Genomic DNA, 22735 nt, shown 5'->3' with positions numbered 1-22735 from the left:
TTTCATAAGTATCTGGCAACATTCCTTCATCCAGATCAAAGGATTGGCCTGAGTTTGCATAGGGTTCATCCCAATTACCAACTTAGTGCTTTTACTATTTTGGTTGTTTCAATGTGTTGCAATGGTGAGGTTTTTGGGCTTGTACCCATTGTTAACCCCCCCCTTCTTTACATGTACAGCTTGTCTCCTGCTTTTACAATTTGTTCTGACTTGCCCGTTTATAATAACTGTATCAATTGAGTATTGTGAATTGGGTTTGGTTTGTATTCCCAGATCAGGAAAATACTAATCCAGGAAGTTGGGCCTTTAAGCTATCTCAACAGCTCCTTTTCCTTTAGATTGATTAGTTATAAAAAGGAAACACTAGCCTGGTAATTATTCAGTTTTGATGTTTGAACATGTTATGATGATGTATCACTGTTTAATGAATTTGTTAACCTGTTCCATTTGTAAATACTTCAAACTAATGGGCAATGAAATGTGGTTAGATTGCTTCAAGTGCCCTCAGTATTTACTGTAATTCTGCTTTTTCTTACAGATCTGTTTGTTGACTGGAAACAGAATGCAGATGAGGTTATTGTGAAGCTGAAGCCAGGAGAGGGGAGCCTAAAGGTTGATGAGGTTGATGCAGCTTTTACAGACTCTGATTGCATCATTACACTACCAGGTGAGACTGGTTGATACATGATTGGAAAATTATTGCTGTTCTTAATTGATCTTGTGCAGCAAGGAACAACCTTTGGGATATGGCTGCAGGTGTGTAATGGCGCACTCTTACACTGCCATCTCCCTGGGATGTTTTTTTTAAACTTCCTTTGCACATTTAATTTTTTAATCTTGTTCCCAGACTTTGCTGCACTTCTAGATCCCTGTCTCTGGATTTCTCTTGATCTGCTGTGCTGGCGATCCTGTCATTCCCTCCTCATTACTCCCTCTAAACCTAAAGTCCTCTGTTTCATCCAATACTGTCGTCGTCTCTGAGGAGGTGCTGGTCCAGAAGACAATGACTTGTTGCTCTGTATCATGACCCTACTGCCAACACTACCCAAGCCACGAATTCCCAGGCTCTGGATAATCTCTTGGATCCTTCAGCTCAGTTGCAGCAGCTCCTAAACTGTTTAAGATTCTGATAGTTTGATCACTTTTATTGTTTTCTGCAATTCCACTTAATTCCCTCACCGTCATTATCTTTTCCTGTGTTCAGTCCCTACTTGGCCACGTCAGTGATTCCTCCATGTCCTCTGTCATTTTTAAGTTTCGTGTTTCCACCCTTGGGGTGTTCAATACAATTTCACAAAGATTGACGGCTAGTTCGTAAATCGCTCATGGTTTTGTTCTGATCCTCATGTTAAGAGAGATGTAGGAAAGTCAAATGAGTCACTTGAGGTTTAAAGGAAATATATGAGAGAATTTAAGAGATTAAGAAGGCAAAAAAGGGCCATGAAATGATCTTGGCAAGTTGGGTCAAGGAGAATCCCAAAATCTTCTATGTATATTAGAACAAGGGTTTACTCAAAGAAGGAATAGATCCTCTCAGGGACCAGTATGCATTGAGCCAGGAGATATGAGCGTGATCTGAAATAAATACTTCACCGGTGTTCACCAGGGAGAAGGCATAGAGCCTGGAAAGTTTTCTGGAGTTTCTCTATCAGGAAGAAGAACATGCTAGAAATACTGAAACACATTAGAGTGGATAAATCCCCAGCGCCAAATAGGATCTATCCCAGGATGCCAAAGGAATCAAGTGATTGCTGGGGCTCTGACAGATTTTTGCTTCTTCATTAGCCACGTGTGAGGCACCGGAAGACTGGTGAATAACTGCTGTTGTTCCCATGTTCGAAAAAGGCGGTAGGGATAAACCCGGAAACTACAGGCCTGTGATCCTTTCCTCAGTGGTAGAGAAGTTGTTGGAGAGGATTCTGAGGGACAGGGTATGTCTTCAGTTGTAAAGGCAGGGACTAATTAGGAGGAGTCTGCATGGTTTTGTGCGGGGGAGATTATGTCCCTCATCTGAGTTTTTAAGGAAGTAACTAAGAAAATTGATGAAGGCAGAGTGCCAGATGTGGTTTACGTGAACTTTAAGGCTTTTGAGAAGGTCCTGCATGGTCTAGAAGTTTAAGACACAAGGGATCTGAGGCATCTTGGCAAACTGGATCCAAACTTGGCATGGTGATAGGAGCAGAGGGTGTTGTGAGAGTGACACAGCATGGAAACGGACCCTTTGGCCCAACTGGTCCATGCAGACCAAGATGCTCATCTAAGCTAGTCCCATTTGTCTACATTTGGCCCATACTCCTCTAAACTTTTCCTGTCCACGTACCTGTCCAATTGTCTTTTAAATGTTAATAAATGTGTAAATTTGGGTGTTTTTCTAACGAAGTTTATAGCAAGTGGTGTACAGCAGAGATCAGCGCTGGGATCGTTGTTGTTTGTCATATCGCTATAAGTGACTTGAATGGGAATGTAGGTGGTCTGATTAGTAAGTTTACAGACAACTTGAGAATAGGTGGAGTCGTGGATAATGAAGAAGGTTGTTTAAAGATGCAGTGGACCATAGATCAGTCTGAAAGTTGGGTGGATTGCTGGCAGGTGGAATTTAATCCAGACAAGTGTGAGATCATGCTCTTTAGAAAGTCAAATTCTAGTAGGACGTACAGAGTAAATGGCAGGAACCTTGGGAGCATTGATGTACTGAGAGACCTTGGGGGTACAAGTCCAAAGCTCTATGAAAGTGGTGATATGGGTGGGTAGGTAGTGACAAAGGCATTTGGTATTCTTGCCTTCATAGGCCAAGGCATTGAGAATAAGAGATGGGACTTCATGTTGCAGTTGTGAATGAATTGATCTGTATAATTGGTGTGCAAGACAAGTTTTTCACTGGACCTCGGTACACGTGACAATAATAAACCAATCCCAATACAAAGCATTGATTAGACCACACTTGGAATATTCCACACAGTTATAGTTGCCACATGACAGGAAGGATGTGGTAACAGTAGAGAGTGCAGAGGAGATTCATCAGGATGTTGCCTAGAATGGATGCTGTAAAGATCAGAGGTTGGATAGGCTGACATTTTCACTGGAAAGTAGGAGGCCGAGGGGTGACCTCATGGATGTTTATAAATGGGATAGATAGAGTCTTTTTCTCAGGGCCGGAGAGTCTAGAACTAGAAGGCAGGGGGTTAAGGTGAGGGGAGAAATTTAAAGAGATTGGAGGAGTAAGTTTATCACAGAGGCAGATTAATATCAGGAATGAGCTAACAAAGGTAGTGGAGGCGTATACAGTTACAATGCTTAAAAGGCGTTTGGGCAGGAACGAGGACAGGAAGGGTGTAGATGGATACCGGCGTAATGTAGGCAGATGGAACCGGCATGGGTGGGCATCATGGTCAATGCCAATGAGGTAGGCCCAAGGAGCCTGTTTCTGTGCTGTACATTTTAATGATTATATTTAAATGTGTAAGGTACTTGGATTTCTTTTTAAAGTGTTTTTCTCAAGCAAATTGCATAATTCCCTGCTGTATGAAGAGCCGAATGGTGGATTGGAAATGTAGCCTTGTGACTTCTGTGGAAAATGCCACAGCTCGTTCCTGAATTGAATAAAGTAATTAATATTTGCACAGTACACAAAGCCAGTGAATGTGTGACTCCAGTGGAAGCATTTAATATGGATACCCAAGACACATTTACAGAATATTCACAGCAAGATAATCTATTACATATATACCATCAATGACTAATGGGGTTAGAACCTCTGGCCCATACAATCTGCCGTGATACAATTTGTAACCATCTTCCACCCTTCATTAACTTGAGCAGTCTGCATCCTAACTCACGACATTGGATGCATACTCACTGATTTGCATTGGCTCCCAAATCAGCAGGCTTAAATGTTCAAAATTCTTGTTTTCCAATATCCCCATGGCCTAACCACCATCTCTGCAAACCACTGCAGTTCTCTAACTTTGGCCACTTGCTCATCCCCAAAGGGGGTCTCTAATCTTTCTCATTTTGGCTTCCACTATTGAAGCTGTGAACTCCTTTGCACTGCTGTAGAGAGATAGAGAAAGAGGCCCTTTGGCCCACCAAGTCCTTGCTGACCATCAGGCACCCCATCTTACACATTCTTTACCAGTCCCCTTTTTTATTCTCATCAACTCCTTCCCAGATTCTGCCACTCACCTACGCACTAGGGGGCAATTTACAGTGGCCAATTAACCTACTAACTTGCACGTCTTTGGGATGTGGGAAGAAATTGGAGCACCTGGAGGAAACAGATGCAGTTGGAGGGAGAACGTACACACTCCACACAGTACCAGAGGTCAGGATTAAACTTGGGTTGCTGGTGCTGAGGCAGTCATTCTACAGGCAACAGCAGCTGTGCCGCACTATTTTCCAAGATCATCTGAAAATACAAAAGCACCCCCTGCTGGTCCCCCTTATCTAGCCTGCTGGGTACAAGAACAGATCTGTCAAATGTGATTTCTCTGGTAAATGCATGTTGACTCTGCCCAATCCTATTATTCTACTGCCACTTTGTTAATGATAATTTCTCATTTTCCCCAATTGATAAGGTATTTTGTACATAAATTAGAAATGAGGGTAGCTAGCGAGAGGGTAAGACCCCTTACGGACAAAGAGGGAATTTATACCTGGAGCCAGGGCAAGTGGGTGAGATACTAAATGAGTTCTAAACATCAGTATTCTCCAAGGAGGAGGACATGAGGGATAGTGATATAAAGGAGGGATATGGGACAGAATTTGTTAAATGTGTCCAGGAGGGATTCCTGACGCAGTATGTCGACAGGCCAACTAGAGGGAATGCCATGCTAGATCTAGTTTTAGGAAATGAACCAGGACAGGTGAAGGAGCTATTGGTGGGTGAGCATTTGGGGGACAGTGACCATTGCTCCATAACCTTTAAAATTGTCATGGACAGGGACAGGTGCAGAGAGGACAAGAAGATATTTAATTGGGGAAGGGCGAAGTATGAGGCTATAAGGAGAGAACTTGGGAGTGTAAATTGGGATGTTCTTTTTCAAGGGAAATGTACCATGGAGATGTGGTCGATGTTCAGGGATCTTATGCAGGATGTTAGGGATAAATATGTCCCAGTGAGGCAGAGAAGGAATGGCAGGGTGAAGGAACCGTGGGTGACAAGAGAGGTGGAACAACTAGTTAGGGAGAAGGTGGTAGCACACATAAGGTATAAGCAGCAAGGTTCAGACAGGGCCAGTGAGGAATATAGAGTAGCGAGGAAGGAACTTAAGAAAGGGCTGAGGAGAGCTAGAAGGGGACATGAAAAGGCGTTGGCTAGTAGGGTTAAGGAAAATCCCAAGGCCTTTTTCACTTACGTGAAGGGTAGGAGGATGGCTAGGGTAAAGGTAGGTCCGATTAAAGACAAAGGTGGGAGTATGTGCCTGGAGGCGGCGGAAGTGGGAGAAGTTCTCAATGAATACTTCTCTTCGGTATTCACCAAGGAGAGGGGTCTTGATGACGCGGAAGGGAGTGCTGATAAGGGTAATGTTCTCGAGGTTGTAGATATCAAGAGAGAGGATGTGTTGAAGTTGTTAAATAATATCAAGACAGATAAATCTCCGGGGCCTGATGGGATTTTCCCCAGGCTGCTTCGAGAGGCGAGGGAGGAGATTGTTGAACTGCTGGTAAGGATCTTTGAGTCCTCTTTGTCCATGGGGATGGTGCCAGAGGATTGGAGGGTGGCGAATGTTGTCCCCTTATTCAAAAAAGGTAGTAGGGATAGTCCAGGGAATTACAGACCGGTGAGCCTTACGTCTGTGGTGGGTAAGCTGTTAGAAAGGATTCTAAGGGATAGGATCTATGAACACCTGGAGAATCGTGGACTGATTAGGGACAGCCAGCATGGCTTTGTGAGGGGAAGATCTTGCCTCACAAGCCTGATAGAGTTCTTTGAGGAGGTGACGAGGAAGATTGATGAGGGTAGTGCGGTGGATGTGGTCTCTATGGATTTTAGTAAGGCATTTGATAAGGTTCTTCATGGTAGGCTTCTTCGGAAGGTCAGAGGCCAAGGGATCCAGGGAAGCTTGGCTGTGTGGATTAGGAATTGGCTTGCATGTAGAAAGCAGAGGGTTGTGGTGGAAGGAGTGCCCTCGGATTGGAAGGCTGTGACTAGTGGTGTCCCGCAGGGATCGGTTCTGGGACCTCTACTTTTTGTGATATTTATAGATGACTTAGATGAGGGGGTGGAAGGCTGGGTTGGTAAGTTTGCGGACAACACTAAGATTGGCGGTGTTGTGGATAGTGTGGAGGGCTGTTGGAACTTACAGAGGGATACTGATAGGATGCAGAGCTGGGCTGACAAGTGGCAGATGGAGTTCAATTTGGAGAAGTGCGAGGTGGTACACTTTGGAAGGACAAACTCCAGGGCAGAGTACAAGGTAAATGGCAAGGTACTTGGCAGTGTAGAGGAGCAGAGGGATCTGGGGGTTCATATTCACAGTTCACTGAAAGTTGCCTCTCAGGTGGATAGAGCAGTTAAGAAGGCCTATGGGATGTTAGCTTTCATAAATCGTGGGATTGAGTTTAAGAGCTGCGAAATGATGATGCAGCTTTACAAAACTCTAGTTAGACCACACAGAGTATTGTGTTCAGTTCTGGTCGCCACATTATAGGAAGGATGTGGAGGCATTGGAGAGGGTGCAGAGGAGATTTACCAGGATGCTGCCTGGATTAGAGCATATGGAATATGAGGAGAGGCTTAAGGTGCTAGGGCTTTATTAACTGGAAAGGAGGAGGATGAGAGGAGACATGATAGAGGTATATAAAATATTGAGAGGAATAGATAGAGTAGCCAGCCAGCGCCTCCTTCCCAGGGCACCAATGCTCAAGACGAGAGGGCATGGCTTTAAGGTTATGGGTGGGAGGTTCAGGGGAGATGTCAGGGGGAGGTTTTTCACCCAGAGAGTGGTTGGTGCATGGAATGCACTGCCTGGGGTGGTGGTGGAGGCAGATACATTGGGCAGGTTCAAGAGTTTGTTGGATAGGCACATGGAGGAATGTGAGATAGAGGGATATGCGGGAGGAAAGGGTTAGATGGTGTGAGGGTGGTTTGATGGATGGCACAACATGGTGGGCCGAAGGGCCTGTTTTGTGCTGTTTGGTTCTATGCTGATCTTCTTGGTATCTACATGCCCTAGAATGAGGAGCTGTTGGGTCTTTTGAAGAACATAAAGTAGATAAGTCTCCAGGGCCTGTATATATCCCAGGATATTGATAGGGGCAAGAGGAGATTGCTAGGACCTTGACACAGATCTTTGTATCCTCTTTAGCCACAGGGGAGGTCCTAGGGGACTAGAAAGTAGAAAATGTTGTTCTTAAAGACCAATAGGGATAATCCAGGAAATTATAGGGTGGTGAGCCTTGTATCAGTGGTAGGGAAATTATTGGAGGCGATTCATAGAGGATTTACGCACATCTGGAAAAGCATGGACTTGTTACAGATGGTCAGGATGGCTTTGTGTGAGGGAGGTCATGTCTTATAAACGAGTTTTTTGAGGAGTTATCGAAGATAGGGCGGTTATTGAAGGAAGGGCAGTGGATTTTGTCTATGTGGACTTCAGTAAAGCATTGGCTATGGTCCTTCATGTTAGGCTGATCCAGAAGATTTAAGGCACATGGAGATTTGGTAAATTAGATTCAAAATTGGCTTGGTCATAGAAAGCAAAAGGTAGTGGGGGAGGGGTTTTATTCTTACTGGAGGTTCATGACCAGTGGTGTTCCACAGGGACCTGTTGGGACCTCTGTTTGTGATTGCATATAAATGATTTGGACTAAAATGTAGGTGGATTCATTAGCAACTTTACAGATGACACAAAAATTTGACAGAGTTGTAGTATTGAGAAGGGTTCTAAAAGGATACAGCAAGATATAGATCAGTTGGAAATATGGGTGGAGAAATGGCAGATGCAGTTTAATCCAGACCAGTGTGAGGTAATGCACTTTGGGAGGTCAAATGTAAGAGGCAAGTATAGAGTAAATAGCAGGTCCCTTCAGAGGGATTTTGGGGTGCAAGTTCACAGCTCCCTGAAGGTGGCAACATAAGTAAACAGAGTGGTAAATAAGGCATATGGTATACTTGCCTTTATCAGTCGAGGGGTTGGGTGTAAAAGTTGGCAGGTCATGTTGCAGCTTTTGGTGTCGTTTTGTGTCTCCAAAGACACACCTTTCAAAGCCTCGGGATACAGGTCATCAAGTTGTGGAGATTTATTGCCTCACAGTCCCATTGTTTCTCCTATTGATTTATACACTGCTTAGGCCACGTTTGGAGTATTGTATGTAGTTCTGGTCGCTGCATTACAGGAAGGACGTGGAGGCTTCGGAGAGGGTACAGATGATGTTCACCAGAATGTTTCCTGGAGGTTATGAGCTATAAGGAGAGGTTGGACAAACCTGGATTGTTTTCTCTGGAATGTTGGAGGATGAGGGGCGACCTGATGGAAGTATTTAAAATCATGAGAGGCATAGATAGGGTAGATCGTCAGGGTCTTTTTCCCAGGTGGAAATGTCAAATATTGGAGGGCATAGGTTTAAGGTGAGAGAGGGAAAGTTTAAAGAAAACAATGTGCTGGAGGAACTCAGGTCATGCAGCATCTGTGGAAGGAAAGAAGTTGTCGCATTTCAGGTTAAACCACATCGGGACTGAGGGTTGCTCCAGGTCAGCATCTGCAACCTCTTGTGTCTCCAAAGTTTAAAGGAGATGTGCAAGGTAACTTTTTTGTTTACATAGAGTGGTAGATGCCGGGGAGGTGATGGAAGCAGATATGATAGCAACATTTAAGAGACATTTAGACAGGCAGAAAATGGAGGGATACGGACCAAGTCAAGTTCAGTTCATGGCCATATGCACAAGTATGGTGAGGTACAGGTACAATAAAAAACTTGTAGCAGCATCACAGGCACATAGATGCAGACAACACACGGAACACAAGTTCTACATAAATTATACAAGAGCATCATGGATGGTACAGCTATGGTGGGCCGAATAGCCTGTTGCAGTGCTGTATTCTATGATGTCAGACCAACTGGTCTATAGTTGGCCATTTTCTCCCACCCACCCCCCTTTCTTAAATGGTGGGGTAAAATCATTACCACGAGAACTGTGGAGTCTCTGGAATTTTGGTGCACGCTCAGGTTGGTGTTTTCTATCTCCAGAGACAAACCTTTCAACGCCTTGGGATGCAGGTCATCAAGTCATGGGGATTTATTGCCTCACAGTCCCATTATTCTCTCCTCTACATTTTTTAAAAAATAATGTTATCTTCTTTCAGCTTGTTCGCTCTACACCCATTGTGACATTTTTTGTTTTTACTATGAAGACAGACAAAACATTTGTTTAATTTCTCTGCCACTTTCTTATTCCTCAAGATAATTTTTCCCATTTCAGTCTGTGAGACCTGCAGTAACTCTTTAAAATCACAAAGATTAACATGTATATATTGGAGCTTTTGCAGTTTGGTTTCTTGCTATGTCACTTCTGTATTCATACTTTCCAATTAACTTTAGCCATCAGATGGTGCGGGATTGAAGAAGGCTTGAAATAATTAAACCTGATTTGAAATTGTACATTCTTTCTTAACATTTATATAATTTAACTTTTATATAAAAATTATAGTCATCAAGACAGGAATTTGAAAGGGGAGCTGAGCAGGTTGTCAGGGCAGAGAAATGGCACAAGTTTCAGAAACTGATCTTGGGTTATACTTTTTAAAAAAAAAAATACTTTTTGTTTATTTTGTTTTCATTTAATCTTTTTCTTGCTGTGACACCTTGTAATGTAGATGGACGCCAGTGGAGTTGTCAGTTCCATGAAGAGATTGAGAGCTCGTGCAGTAAGTTACAGTACAAGGAGAAGGGAAACTTCCTGCAGCTTGTTATGCCAAAGAAGATTCCACTGCACACATGGTCATCTCTCATGGTATAGTAAAATCACCAGCATATGATAGAACTGTTGTTATTTCTCACTGAATTGCTCTTCAAAGAGGTGTTTTCAGACTCAGTGGGCCAAATGGCCTTTGTTGCTCTTCCCTTGGATGGGGACATGGCTAGCAAGGCCAATATTTATTGGCAGCCCTAAATGTATTTGAAGGTGGTGTTCTTCCATGAACAAGCCTCCACAAATCTCTGGGGCAGAGAGTTCCAGCCTGACAACCTAGTTTTCTCTTTTGACCCCTTGTTCACCTCTCCCATCCCCTCCCACCAGCTGGTTCCATCTGTCCATCAGCCCCTTCCCATCAGATTTCACCTATCGCCTATCGTTCTACTCTCCTTCGTAGTGCTCTATACTGGCAATGTTTCCTGTTCCCCCTCAGTCCGATGCCAGGTTTCAACCCAAAACACTGACTTGCACCTTTTGCCTCCACAGATGCTGCTTGACCCACTGAGTTCTTCCAGCATTCTGTTTGTTGTTCAAGATTCCAGCATCTGCTGTCTACTTTATCTTCTAATCTTTATTTCCAAATTAATTCACCCACTTTTATCCAAATTCTTTAAGTTGCGACAAAAATCTATTTTGGCCTTGAAAATTTTATTCACCTGCTAGTATCCACGGCTTTTGATGGAGAAATTCTATTATTCATTCTGTGCAAAAACGTTCTACTTTATTTCATTCCAAAATGGTCCATCTGTAGCTTTGAGGTGTTGTTGGGATCTCCAGAAAACACTTCTCTGTGGGTAAACTATTGAAACACTTTTCTTTTAATAAAAGAAACACAGATTTCTAAACCTTGGATCTTTTAAGTCAAGTTTCTGTAAGGTGGCTTTATAATTTAACAAGTTTAGACCTCTTATTTTGGTCTATTTGTGTTGGACCCTTTTCACGCCTAATGCTTTTATGATGTGCGGTGCCTAAAATGGAACAAAATATTCCAGGTCAGCTCTGACCTAGGCTCTGTACAATTGAAGCATCCACTTTTGCATTCCTGCCTGAGATAGTTTCCTTTGAACCATTTTGATTACCTTTTTTTTGTTGCCTGGGTAGTTGGTTTCAGTGACAATTGAACAGAATGGGTCTCTGAAATTTTCTGTGGCTGTGGAGGTCCATCTGAATATATTAAAGACAAGATACTGCTCCCTTCTCCTCCTTCCCCTCCACCCCCGCTATTCCTTCTCATCTTCATCCTCATAACTGAACCCAAGATCACTTCTCCATTGTAGGATCTTGAGAGGACAGTCTGCTTAATCTCGCCTCACGACAAATCTACCACCAACATCCAGCTCTTCCCGAACCCAGAATCAGTCTGGTAAACCTTTTGATCCTCTCTCTCTATCACAAGTATCCTTGGGTCAGTAGATCAGACCGACACAATGTTCCAGGATGGTATGTAGATGTGGAATTTTGGAAAACAACAGCCATCTCCAAAGCCTCTTTCAAAGCTTTGGGATATAGATCAACAGACTCTGGGGATTTATCACCTTTCAAATTAGCATTGGAGAAATTAATAGTAATTTCTTTGAGTTCCTCATTCAGATAAGATGAGATTTCTTTATTAGTCACTCATACATCAGAACACACAGTGAAATGCACCTTTTTGCGTAGAGTTTTCTGGGGGCAGCCGCAAGTGTCGCCATGTTTCTGGCGCCAATGTAGCATGCCCACAACTTCCGGAGTACCCGGAGGAAACCCACGCTGTCATGGGGAGAACATACAAACTCCTTACAGACAGCAGCCAGAATTGAACCCGGGTTGCTAGTGCTGTAATAACCGCTCCACTACTATGCCTGCCCTTGGATATGTAGTCCTTCACTATTTTTGGTGGTTTTCCCACATCCTCTTTTGATATTTAATTTTTTTTGCCATATCTATATTCCCCAATATAATCCTGTCTATAAAGGCCACATTAATTATTGCCAACCTTTTTCCTTTTAAATATCTGGAGGTTGTTGCTGTTGTTACTTCTAGCTAGATCACTCTTGTACTACTTTCCCTTTCCTTATCAATTTCTTGACATTTCATGCTGATTTCTAACATTTTCTTTACCCTTGGAACTACTGTTTTTTTTTATTGGCAACATTATAAAAGACATTTGAACAGGTACATGGACAGGAAAAGTTTGGAGGGATATGAGCCAAACACAAGCAAATGGGACTAAGATGGGAATCACGGTTGGGATGGATAAACTGGACCGAAGGGCCTGTTTCCGTGCTGTATAACTATGAATCTCTAAGCTTTTTCTTTTGACCACACAGCACGCAACTTAAAAGCTGCAGATGGACCACTTTTCCTGTTGGGGTTTTTATTCCCTAAAGAAAGATTGGTTGTAAACTTTAATTCTTTAAGTGTTATTTATTTCTTATTTGCAGTTATACCTTTTTAATGTAATTTTGAAATCTACCACTGCCACCTGCCTCCTTGTTTAGATTTAAGAACCTAGTTTAAGATTGAGCTACATCACTTTCAATCTTGTATACAATTCCATCATCTCATGCTCACTCTTCACTGAATGCTTCTTAACTACTAGATCATTAATTATCCCATCACGGCACACTAGTGGAAGATCCTGAATGTGCTGGTCTCTGAATTCATTATTGGTGTTAATTTAAATGAATGATAGTTCAAATGAATAATTTGAATTCCCGTTAAGATTGTTGAGTTACCACTATTCCATGCACCTCTAAATTCTTGCATTTTCATTACTGTTTGGGGGCTTATAGACAGTACTGACCATATTTTGTTTTCTGTTTCTGAGCTCCACAACTCTGAACTTCTTGGCATTAATAACATTTTCTGGTTTTTTTCCTTCTCTGGACCATCAGATTTTGGATCGCAATGAATGTGCAAACTCCAATTATAAAAGTGTAAAACAGAGGGGCTCATTTTATTGAATGTTGATGATGAGAATGAATCTGCAGGCAATACATTGAGTTATGGTGATGCACATGATTGAGCATGTATAGGGTAGATGTTGATCGCTGTTCTCACATATAACTTAGTAGAAACTGTTTTCTTGTTGATTTGCTGCACTTGCTCCGCATTGGTTATTTTGCATATTCAGTTTCTGATGGGAGGTCAATTTCCATGATATCAGGAATTAATGAAGGAAATTAACAAATCCTTCATTTCTGCAACTTAATCTTGAATGTTGTCAGTGTTGCAATCGAGGATAACAATTGCAATATAAAAGAGCATGCAGTGAGGCAACATCTTCAATAAGGTAAAGGAGAAACAAAGGTTATAATATCTTGGGTTTACTCGGAGCATCCCAAAGGACTTCAGTCAACAAGCTACTTTTGTGTTGTGGTCACTGTTGCTGGGTATACGTGCCAGCTAATTTGCATGAGGCAGCAAATGAAAATCAGAAAGCTGCAAAGGCAAATCTGGAAAAAAAAAGCAGAAAATGCTGGGAACATTCAGCAGGTTAGGTGGCATTTGTGGGGAGAGAAAAACACAGTTCATGTTTCTGGTCAAGGTCCTGATGAAGGGTTTTTGACCTGATACATTAGGTAGCCTCTGTGGAAATAGAGGAAAAGACTAATTTCTTGTGTTCTTCAGAATTTATGTTATGGCAAGTGGTGACTCGCTGCTTAAGTAAATATGCACTTAACACCAGTAACAGAGAATCATATAACCTTCAGAAACTCAAAGAAGAAAAGAGTTCAGGTTTATGGCATTTTATCAGAACTGAGAATTTGAAGATGTAACCGTTTTTAAAGAGAGGAAACGGGATGATTGGTTTTGTGATGGGAGAGAGGGAATGAAGGGCAGGTCTGTGAGGTGGAAAGTGGGAATGATTAAATGAGGTGAAAGTTGGTAAAGAATATCATATTCTTTAATATCTTTAAGAATAAACAATATCATAGAATGGTTACCCACGATAACACTCTACCAGAGCAATTCCATTTGTTCTGGTCCCCGGCCCCTTCCCTAGCCTTGTAAATTTTTCCAGAACATATTTTTATCCAATTCTGTGGTGAGAACCACACTGGAACCTGCTTGCACTACTTGTGCAACGGTACATTACAGATTCCAACCACACCTTGCATTAATGGGTTTTTCCTTATGTCATTCTTAATTTTGTGTCTGTAACCTCCTGGATCTTGACCCGTCCATCAACGGGGACAACCTCCTTCCATTCAATGTGTCCAGGCCACTATCACATGTCCCCTTTAAAGAAAACAGTCTGGGCCCCTCTTGTGTATCCTTGTAGCTGAAGTCCCTCATCCCACAAGCCATTCCCTTAAATTTCCTCTGGACTCCCCCGTCAATACCTTAATATTCTTCCTATAACATGGCCCCCAGAATTGAACACGGTGATCCAGATGTAGCCACATCAGTGTTTTATAATGGTTCAGCATGACTTCTCTGCTTTTATACTCTCTGCCTGCATTGATGAAGCCCTGCATTGTGTGCAGCTTATTAACTGCTTTCTCAATTTGCCCTTCCATTTTCAGGGACTTGTGCATTCATAACCTCAAGTCTGTCTGCTCCTGCTCCCGCTCCCCTTTTAGAACAGTGTCCTTTATTCAGTATTGCCTCTCTTCATTCTTCCTACCAAAATACATCAGCCTGCATTGCTTTGCCCTCACACCTGCCTTTCCTACCACCCTGTTATTATCCTGCTGCAATTTATCACTATCCTTCTCTCAGTTCACAATGCTGCCAAGGTTTATTGAAAATTTTGAAAATGTGGCTTTCATTCAAAGGGAGCATCATTCCTATAGATCAAAGCAATTACCTCAACGTCAATCCCACTATTTACCTTCCTGTCATCTGGAAACCAACCATTCACCACCGGCTGTTACTGAGCCAGCTTTGTATCCGTGCTGCCACTGTCCCTTTTATGCCACATGCTTCAACTTTGCTGATGAGCCTGATATGTGGGACCTTAAACTCTTTCTGGAAGTCCATGTATGCCAAATTGACTGCATTACCCTCATTAAATCTATCCATTACCTCATCAGAGTTTTATCAAATTGGCTAAACAAGATTTGCCCTCAACAAATCAGCTTTGACTTGTGATAATTAATTCCTTCAGGTGACTATTGATCCTCTCCCATATCAATGTTTCTCAAACCTTTCCCATCACCAATGTTAAACAGACTGGCCTGGAGTTGTTGGGCTTATTCTCACTCAATTTTGAATTGTGCCATCAAGTCAGACAAGTCTGATCATTGCAGGTGCTAGCTTTTGGATGTGATATTCAAACCAAGGCTCGCCTGACCAATCAGATCCTGCAATGCAAAAAAATCCCATGAAATAATTTTGAAGATTTTTCCTGTGTACAATATTTATCCCTTTGTCAATATTACAGAAAGATTATTAGGTCATTCCTGCAATGCTGTCTGTGGGAGCTTCTTCTGCACAACTTGTCTGTCACCTCTCATTACCATGGTGACTACACTCAGAAATGCTTCACTAACTGTAAGGTGCCTCAGAATAAACTGAGGTTGTGAAAGGCACCGTAGGGTTGGAAGTTTTTCCTGCTTGCAGTTTAATTTTTGCTTTTCCTGAAGGAGAGGTCATATTTTCATCCCAACATATGACCAGTGACTTTGTTTCAATACTCAGCTAATATTAGAAGAGCAAGATTTCCTGGCTTGAAATAGTAAAGTTAGTCATTTGTGAAATAGAGCTGCCACTTAACATTTCAAATATTAATTGACCATATCAGATTTCAAAAGATTTTTGTCCTGTGACAGCAAGCAGATTGATTTCCTTTGCAAAGTATTAACAGATCACTTCAGCTGTTTTGCAGGCTCCTTATGTGCATTGGAATCAACCCATTGTAACCAATATTTATTGCATGTGGCCTGAACTTGATTGCCTGTCACCCTCCTGCCAATTGTTAGATTAATGAATACATCTACTAATGGAAGTACAATTCAGAAAAACATTAAGTTTCAGAATGGGATCACATTCAGCAAGTATTGTGAGCGTACTGAGCCTCCATTAGTTAATGAATCGGGTGTTCAGTGTCGAGTGACCAGTGTTCAAATACTTCTGAAAGGCAAATTTGGTCAGTGCCAAGAACAGAATGAGAAACAGTCATGTATCCTGGTCCTCTCCTTCTGCTAACCATGTATCCCACTGATTTTTGTCAGGTCTTTTGGGTTCATTTGTTATCAAGTTATTCTCAGGTCCCTGTCAATAATTTGGTTAAAAATTAACCCTCCAGGAAAATAACCAGGGTGGTTATCAGACTTTGAGTTTGGAATAACTGTGGTCAACCATGGCAGCCTTCACTCTCATCAACTCCTGTTTTTCAACACTGGAAGGAAATCCTCTGAGTAGGAGGGTCTGCTTTCAAAAGGCACAAATTCAGTCATTTGTAAAACCAAACAGAATGACTTGTGACTGAAATGCACTGAAAAGGATTCAGTAACTCTTTATATACAAAAAAAAGAATTGAGTAAATAAAGCAAACTGCAGGTCTTGAGAGAAAGGGAAGGGAGACCTGTTAATTGAGTAGGTCTTTCAAAGAATTGGAACAATGGACTGTATGCTGTAGGATCCACTGATTACTTGTCAGTATTGCAAGTGCATTGGGTGCCCAATTTTTATATTTAAAGTTGGGTGGTGTTGGCAGGCAACACCCACCTGTGCATATGACAATGAGCATCACTCGTTAGTGATCAAAACAGATTTAAATAACATCCAGATTTTCTACCTCTTGCCTCATTGTTTGCAGCATGTCAGATTAATAGAGGCACCCATTGAGCATTGTGTATTCTCTGCACACAATTTCTTTCCCTTGTTCCTGTTAGCTCCTCACACAGTGGCATTGGGACAAGGACTTGGCTGGGGTGAGTTGACAACAGACTGTTTTCCTTCCGGGTCTGTGTACCTGGGTTCTATTCTGGGTATTGCCTTTACTTGCTTTGCTGACTAGATGCAATTGCTGTGCTATTTTTGTTCTGCTTCACTTGCCACAACAGTGAAAGTTTTACAAGTAGACTCTTGAATAACCAGCAATTGACTTGCTGAATAGCAGGTTAATGTTTCAAAGGCCTCTATGTCAAGGTTAAAAGCTATCTCCAGAGAATATTGTAAGAATATAGAGAGAGTGCATTAAATAAGGTAAGAGCAGTTCATTAGCTGCAACAGTACGGTGACTGCTTTAAAACTGGTTAAAACTTATTAAGCTTGTTCACCTAGAGGTGTTGTGTCCAAGAGAGCCATAGTGTACTGTAAGACACTTGCAAGGCTTTGACCATTGAAAGGAAAAGTGTTTGAGAATACCCAAGGTAATTAGGAGTAACCTGTAATTTGCCTGCAGTTGATTTAACTAAATTAGGTTATTATGCTGGCTATTACAAAATGTCGAAAGTGCTTCATGTAGGAGGAAGTGAGAGCTAATTAGAAGAAGATTTGCGAAAGGTGTTGTTTGCTAATCCTAAAGTGTTCTGTTTCATCAAACTTGCTTGTCTCCTGTCTCATAATTGGTTTTGTAGCTATGTTTGAGACTATCACCCATTCTGTGACCTGACTATGAGAGCAAATTGTATGCAGATATTTCCATGAGGAATTGACATGTTGATCTAGCAGAATAAGTGTTTTCAAGTGGCTGATGAGGATTTTGTCTGCATAGTGTAACGGTGGAGGAAGCAAGTTCCGTACCAATTTTAAAAAAGGAAATGGATGTTTTCTTGAACAAAATATTGTGGGTCTATTGGGGAAAGTGCAGGGAATGAGACCAATCAGAGGCCTTTCAAAGAGCCTAGCACAGACAATGGGTCAAATTGCCCTAGTGCTGGAAGATTCTACAATTCTTTAAAATGCAGTTTGAAGGTGCAGGTTTTACACTGACTTGTGTTTTCATTGCCATTGCAGAAGAAAAATAAAGGGCAGTCCACAGTTATTCCACCAAAAGATGCTGGGAAGGAGAAGGTTATACCCAGTGAAAGTTTTGAAGAGGTAAAATCAGGAAAATTGTCTGACATCACAGAAAAGAAAGCAAAAGCAGAGCGCGGAATTAAACGCCCCATCAAAGTGAAAGCTCTGGGAAAGACAGAGTCACCGCCGGAGCCTGGGGTGAAACGTACTGTTCAGTGCAAGAATCTGGATAACACTCGAGTTATCCATGAGCCCCTTGCAACACAGCCTGTCTATGTCAAGTCCACTGAAGGAACAGACACTACTTTTGAAAAGCACACAAAGCCTGCAGAAAGTCCAAAAAGCCCAGCAAATGAACTCCGTATGAGTGATGCTGTCGGAGGACTATTGGATTCCACAGTTGAAAGTAAGGTGGTGAAGAACGGCCGGGGTCCCCAGGGAGACTGGCACATGGAAGACAAGTGTGAAGTGAATATGAGGCAAGCATCAACTGAGAAAGCTGAGGTACATTTTCTGTGTCTGCTGCTTTTGTGTGAAGTTTGCTAACAAATTGAACCTCTGGAAGAAATCCTTTCACATGTGGGGTTGTGTTTTTAGACCTGTATTCCAAACACTATGACTTGTATTTTGAGCTCATGTTACCTAAATTGCACAGAGCATTTTCAGAATTTTAGTTTGGTTTAAACAAAACTTTTAAAACATAATAAGCTGGTCACAGTAAACTTCACCATTAGGCACTCAGATTTGTAAAAAACCTAACGAACGTCACTTAAATGAACTTCATTTGCCCTCCAAAGTGGCCTGGCAGGCTGATCTGTCAAAAGGGGTTCAATGACCCACTATCACCTTCACTGAGTAACTAGGGGTGGGAATAAATGCTGACCAGGCCAGAGATATTGGAATCTGACCGCTTATTAATGTTGGGTCTGATTCCATTTGATTTAATGTAATTAAAAGTTGGCCCCGCTTTGCCATTTGAGTTTCTTTTACTCCAAAATAAGTGGCCTTTACACTGACTCAGTGCAATTCAATATGAACAGAAATATAAAGTACATATAGAAAGAAGGAAAATAACTTGAGTACTTCATATGTGACCAAAGAACTGGCTCGCCAGGGATTTGGTAAACATGGCTCTCTACTTGACCAGTCTCCTCAAGATAGCAGACAATTCAGAAAGCTGTTGATCAAATGACTGTACTTGCACTGATGCAGTACTTTGACATGGGAAGGTATCCTAAGCTTCATTGAGGCAGAATCCTGCTGGCTGGGTCCAGTGTATGCGATACCTACCCACTTGAACATTTTCCAGATGCAGGGGAGAGAATGAGCTCCCCCAACCTGCCCTTCAAGAACCAGACTTCTGATTGGCCATTTATGCCTGGAAGCCCAAGGTGTAATTGCCGATTACCAGTGATTCTCTTTCTTATTTACAGGTCAGCAAGATGTGGCCAATCAGAACAGAAATTATCCATATATTGTTGGGGGGGTGGGGGGGGGCTTCAAAGGTTAGAGGGTGAATTTTAAGAAAGGAAGAGTTGGCAGGGTAAAGAGTGTTAAGGAAGGAAATTCTAGTGCTTGAGTCCAGCTGGAATTGGTTTATTATTGTCACTTGCACCAAGGTACAGTGAAAAACTTGTCCTAGATATCTGAAGGCTTGAGTCGTATAGGACACAAACAGGCCCTTAGCTCCCAATGTCTACATCAACCATCCAGGATTCATCCGCACCAGTCCCATTTTCCAGCACTTGCCCCAGAGCTTGCTGTGCATTGGTGATCCAAGTGTGGTCCAGGTACTCCATAAATACCATCTGTCTCCATCACCCCATCAGGTAGTGCGTTGAGACTCCAACCACCCTTTGGGTGATAGTAGTCTTCCTCCCACCTATCTTTTTAAACCACCTATCTCTTGCCCTCTGGTTTTATACAACTCTGATATGGGGAAAAGTTGCTTACTATCTACCCTATCTATGCCTCTCATAATTTTGGATAGCCCCTGCTTCCTTGCTTTAAAGAAAACAAACGCAACCATTCAGTCTTCATAAATGAAAGCGTCGATCCCTCTCCTCTGCACCCTCTCCAGTGCAATCACGTTCTTCCGATAGTGTGGTGACCAAAACTGAACACAGTATTCCTCCTGTGTTTTATATAGTTGCACCGTAACCTCCTGCTCTTGTATTCTGTGTCTCAGCTAATGAAGGCAAGAATCCTGTATGCGGCCTTCACCTTATCCTGTCTACCACCTTTAGAACCATGGAACCATAGAACCATACAGCACAAAACAGGCCCTTCGGCCCACCATGTTGTGCCGTCCATCAAACCACCCTCACACTACCTAACCCCTTTCTCCCGCATATCCCCCCAACCCACACTCCTCCATATGCCTATCTTGAACCTGTTCAATGTATCTGCCTCCACCACCACCCCAGGCAGTGCATTCCATGCACCAACCACTCTCTGGGTGAAAAACCTCCCCCTGACATCTCCCCTGAACCTCCCACCCGTAACCTTAAAGCCATGCCCTCTCGTCTTGAGCATTGGTGCCCTGGTAAGGAGGCGCTGACTGTCTACTCCTCTCAGTATTTTATATACCTCTATCATGTCTCCTCTCATCCTCCTCCTTTCCAGTTAATAAAGCCCTAGCACCTTAAGCCTCTCCTCATATTCAATACTCTCCAATCCAGGCAGCATCCTGGTAAATCTCCTCTGCACCCTCTCCAATGCCTCCACATCCTTCCTATAGTGAGGCGACCAGAACTGAACACAGTACTCTAAATGTGGCCTAACTAGAGTTTTGTAAAGCTGCATCATCACCTCGGGGCTCTTAAACGCAATCCCGCGATTTATGAAAGCCAACATCCCATTGGCCTTCTTAACTGCTCTTTCCACCTGTGAGGCAACTTTCAATGAACTGTGAATATGAACCCCCAGATCCCTCTGCTCCTCCACACTGCCAAGTACCTTGCCATTCACCCAGTACTCTGCCCTGGAGTTTGTCCTTCCAAAGTGTACCACCTCACACTTCTCCGGATTGAACTCCATCTGCCACTTGTCAGCCCAGCTCTGCATCCTATCAATATCCCTCTGTAAACTCCAACAGCCCTCCACACTATCCACAACACCGCCTATCTTAGTGTCGTCCGCAAACTTACTAACCCAGCCCTCCACCCCCTCATCTAAGTCATCTATAAATGTCACAAAAAGTAGAGGTCCCAGAACCGATCCCTGCGGAACACCACTAGTCACTGCCTTCCAATCCGAGGGCACTCCTTCCACCACAACCCTCTGCTTTTTACATGCAAGCCAATTCCTAATCCACACAGCCAAGCTTCCTTGGATCCCTTGGCCTCTGACCTTCTGAAGAAGCCTACCATGAGGAACCTTATCAAACGCCTTACTAAAATCCATGTAAACCACATCCACCGCACTGCCCTCATCAATCTTCCTGGTCACTTCCTCAAAGAACTCTATCAGGCTTGTAAGGCAAGATCTTCCTTTCACAAAACCATGCTGGCTGTCCTTAATCAGTCCATGATTCTCAAGGTGTTCATAAATCCTATCCCTTAGAATCCTTTCTAAAGCTTACCCAGCACAGACGTGAGACTCACCGGTCTATAATTCCCTGGCCTATCCCTATTACCTTTTTTGAATAAGGGGACAACATTCGCAACCCTCCAATCCTCTGGCACCATCCCCCTGGACAACGAGGACTCAAAGATCCTTACCAGCAGTTCAACAATCTTCTCCCTCGCCTCTTGAAGCAGCCTGGGGAAAATCCCGTCAGGCCCTGGAGATTTATCTGTCTTAATATTATTTAACAACTTCAACACATCCTCTCTCTTGATATCTACAACCTCGAGAACATCACCCCTACCAGCACTCCCTTCCGCGTCATCAAGACCCCTCTCCCTGGTGAATACGGAAGAGAAGTACTCATTGAGAACTTCTCCCACTTCCACCGCCTCCAGGCAAATTCTCCCACCTTTGTCCTTAATCGGACCTACCTTCACCCTAGCCATCCTCCTACCCTTCAGGTACTTGAAAAAGGCCTTGGGATTTTCCTTAACCCTACTAGCCAACACCTTTTCATGTCCCCTTCTAGCTCTCCTCAGCCCTTTCTTCGAGGAAGTTCCTTCCTCGCTACCCTATATTCTTCACGGGCCCTGTCTGAACCTTGCTGCTTATACCTCACGTATGCTACCACCTTCTCCCTAACAAGTCGTTCCACCTCTCTCGTCACCCACGGTTCCTTCACCCTGCCATTCCTTCTCTGCCTCACCGGGACATATTTATCCCTAACATCCTGCATAAGATCCCTGAACATCGACCACATCTCCATGGTACATTTTCCTTCAAAAAGGACATCCCAATTTACACTCCCAAGTTCTCTCCTTATAGCCTCATAGTTCGCCCTTCCCCAATTGAAAAACCTCTTGTCCTCTCTGCACCTGTCCCTGTCCGTGACAATTTTAAAGGTTATGGGGCAATCATACACCAAGATTCTTTTGTTTTTCGATATTCCTTTGGGTCCTACCATTTCAAAAGTTGAGTTTTTATTGTCATCTGCACAAGTACATGTGTGCACAGGTGCAATGAAAAACTTACTTGCAGCAGCATCACAGCACTAGAGATGTAACATTCGCATGAAAAACATAAACACATTTTACAATTTATTACATATTTATTATGTTTTATTAATCTTCTGCAGAATGCATCACCTCGTGCATCGATATGAAATTCCATCTTCCATTGCTCTACCCATCTTACCAACTCATTAAAATTATCCTCCTCACTATCAACAGCACCACCCATTTCCATTTCATCTGCAAACTTTGTAATCACACTTCCCATTCAGAGCCAAGTCATTAAAGGTCTGAACATAGAATTAGTCATATTCATGCAGCACAGAACGAGACCCTTCAGCTCATCCAC

At 42.8% G+C, this 22735-nt stretch overlaps 1 protein-coding gene across 1 annotated transcript in view; it reads left to right on the top strand.

Moving 5' to 3' along the window:
- Nucleotides 1–22735, top strand: part of usp19 (ubiquitin specific peptidase 19) — a 133555-nt gene that overhangs the window by 26028 nt on the left and 84792 nt on the right. Inside the window, 3 exon segments of the mRNA XM_052018449.1 lie at nucleotides 539–667; nucleotides 9816–9952; nucleotides 17804–18310. Coding sequence (XP_051874409.1) covers nucleotides 539–667; nucleotides 9816–9952; nucleotides 17804–18310 — 773 coding nt within the window.

This window comes from Pristis pectinata, chromosome 6 (genome assembly GCF_009764475.1).
Source record: "Pristis pectinata isolate sPriPec2 chromosome 6, sPriPec2.1.pri, whole genome shotgun sequence".
Lineage (NCBI taxonomy): Eukaryota > Metazoa > Chordata > Chondrichthyes > Rhinopristiformes > Pristidae > Pristis > Pristis pectinata.
This window is presented reverse-complemented; position numbering and strand designations above follow the sequence as displayed.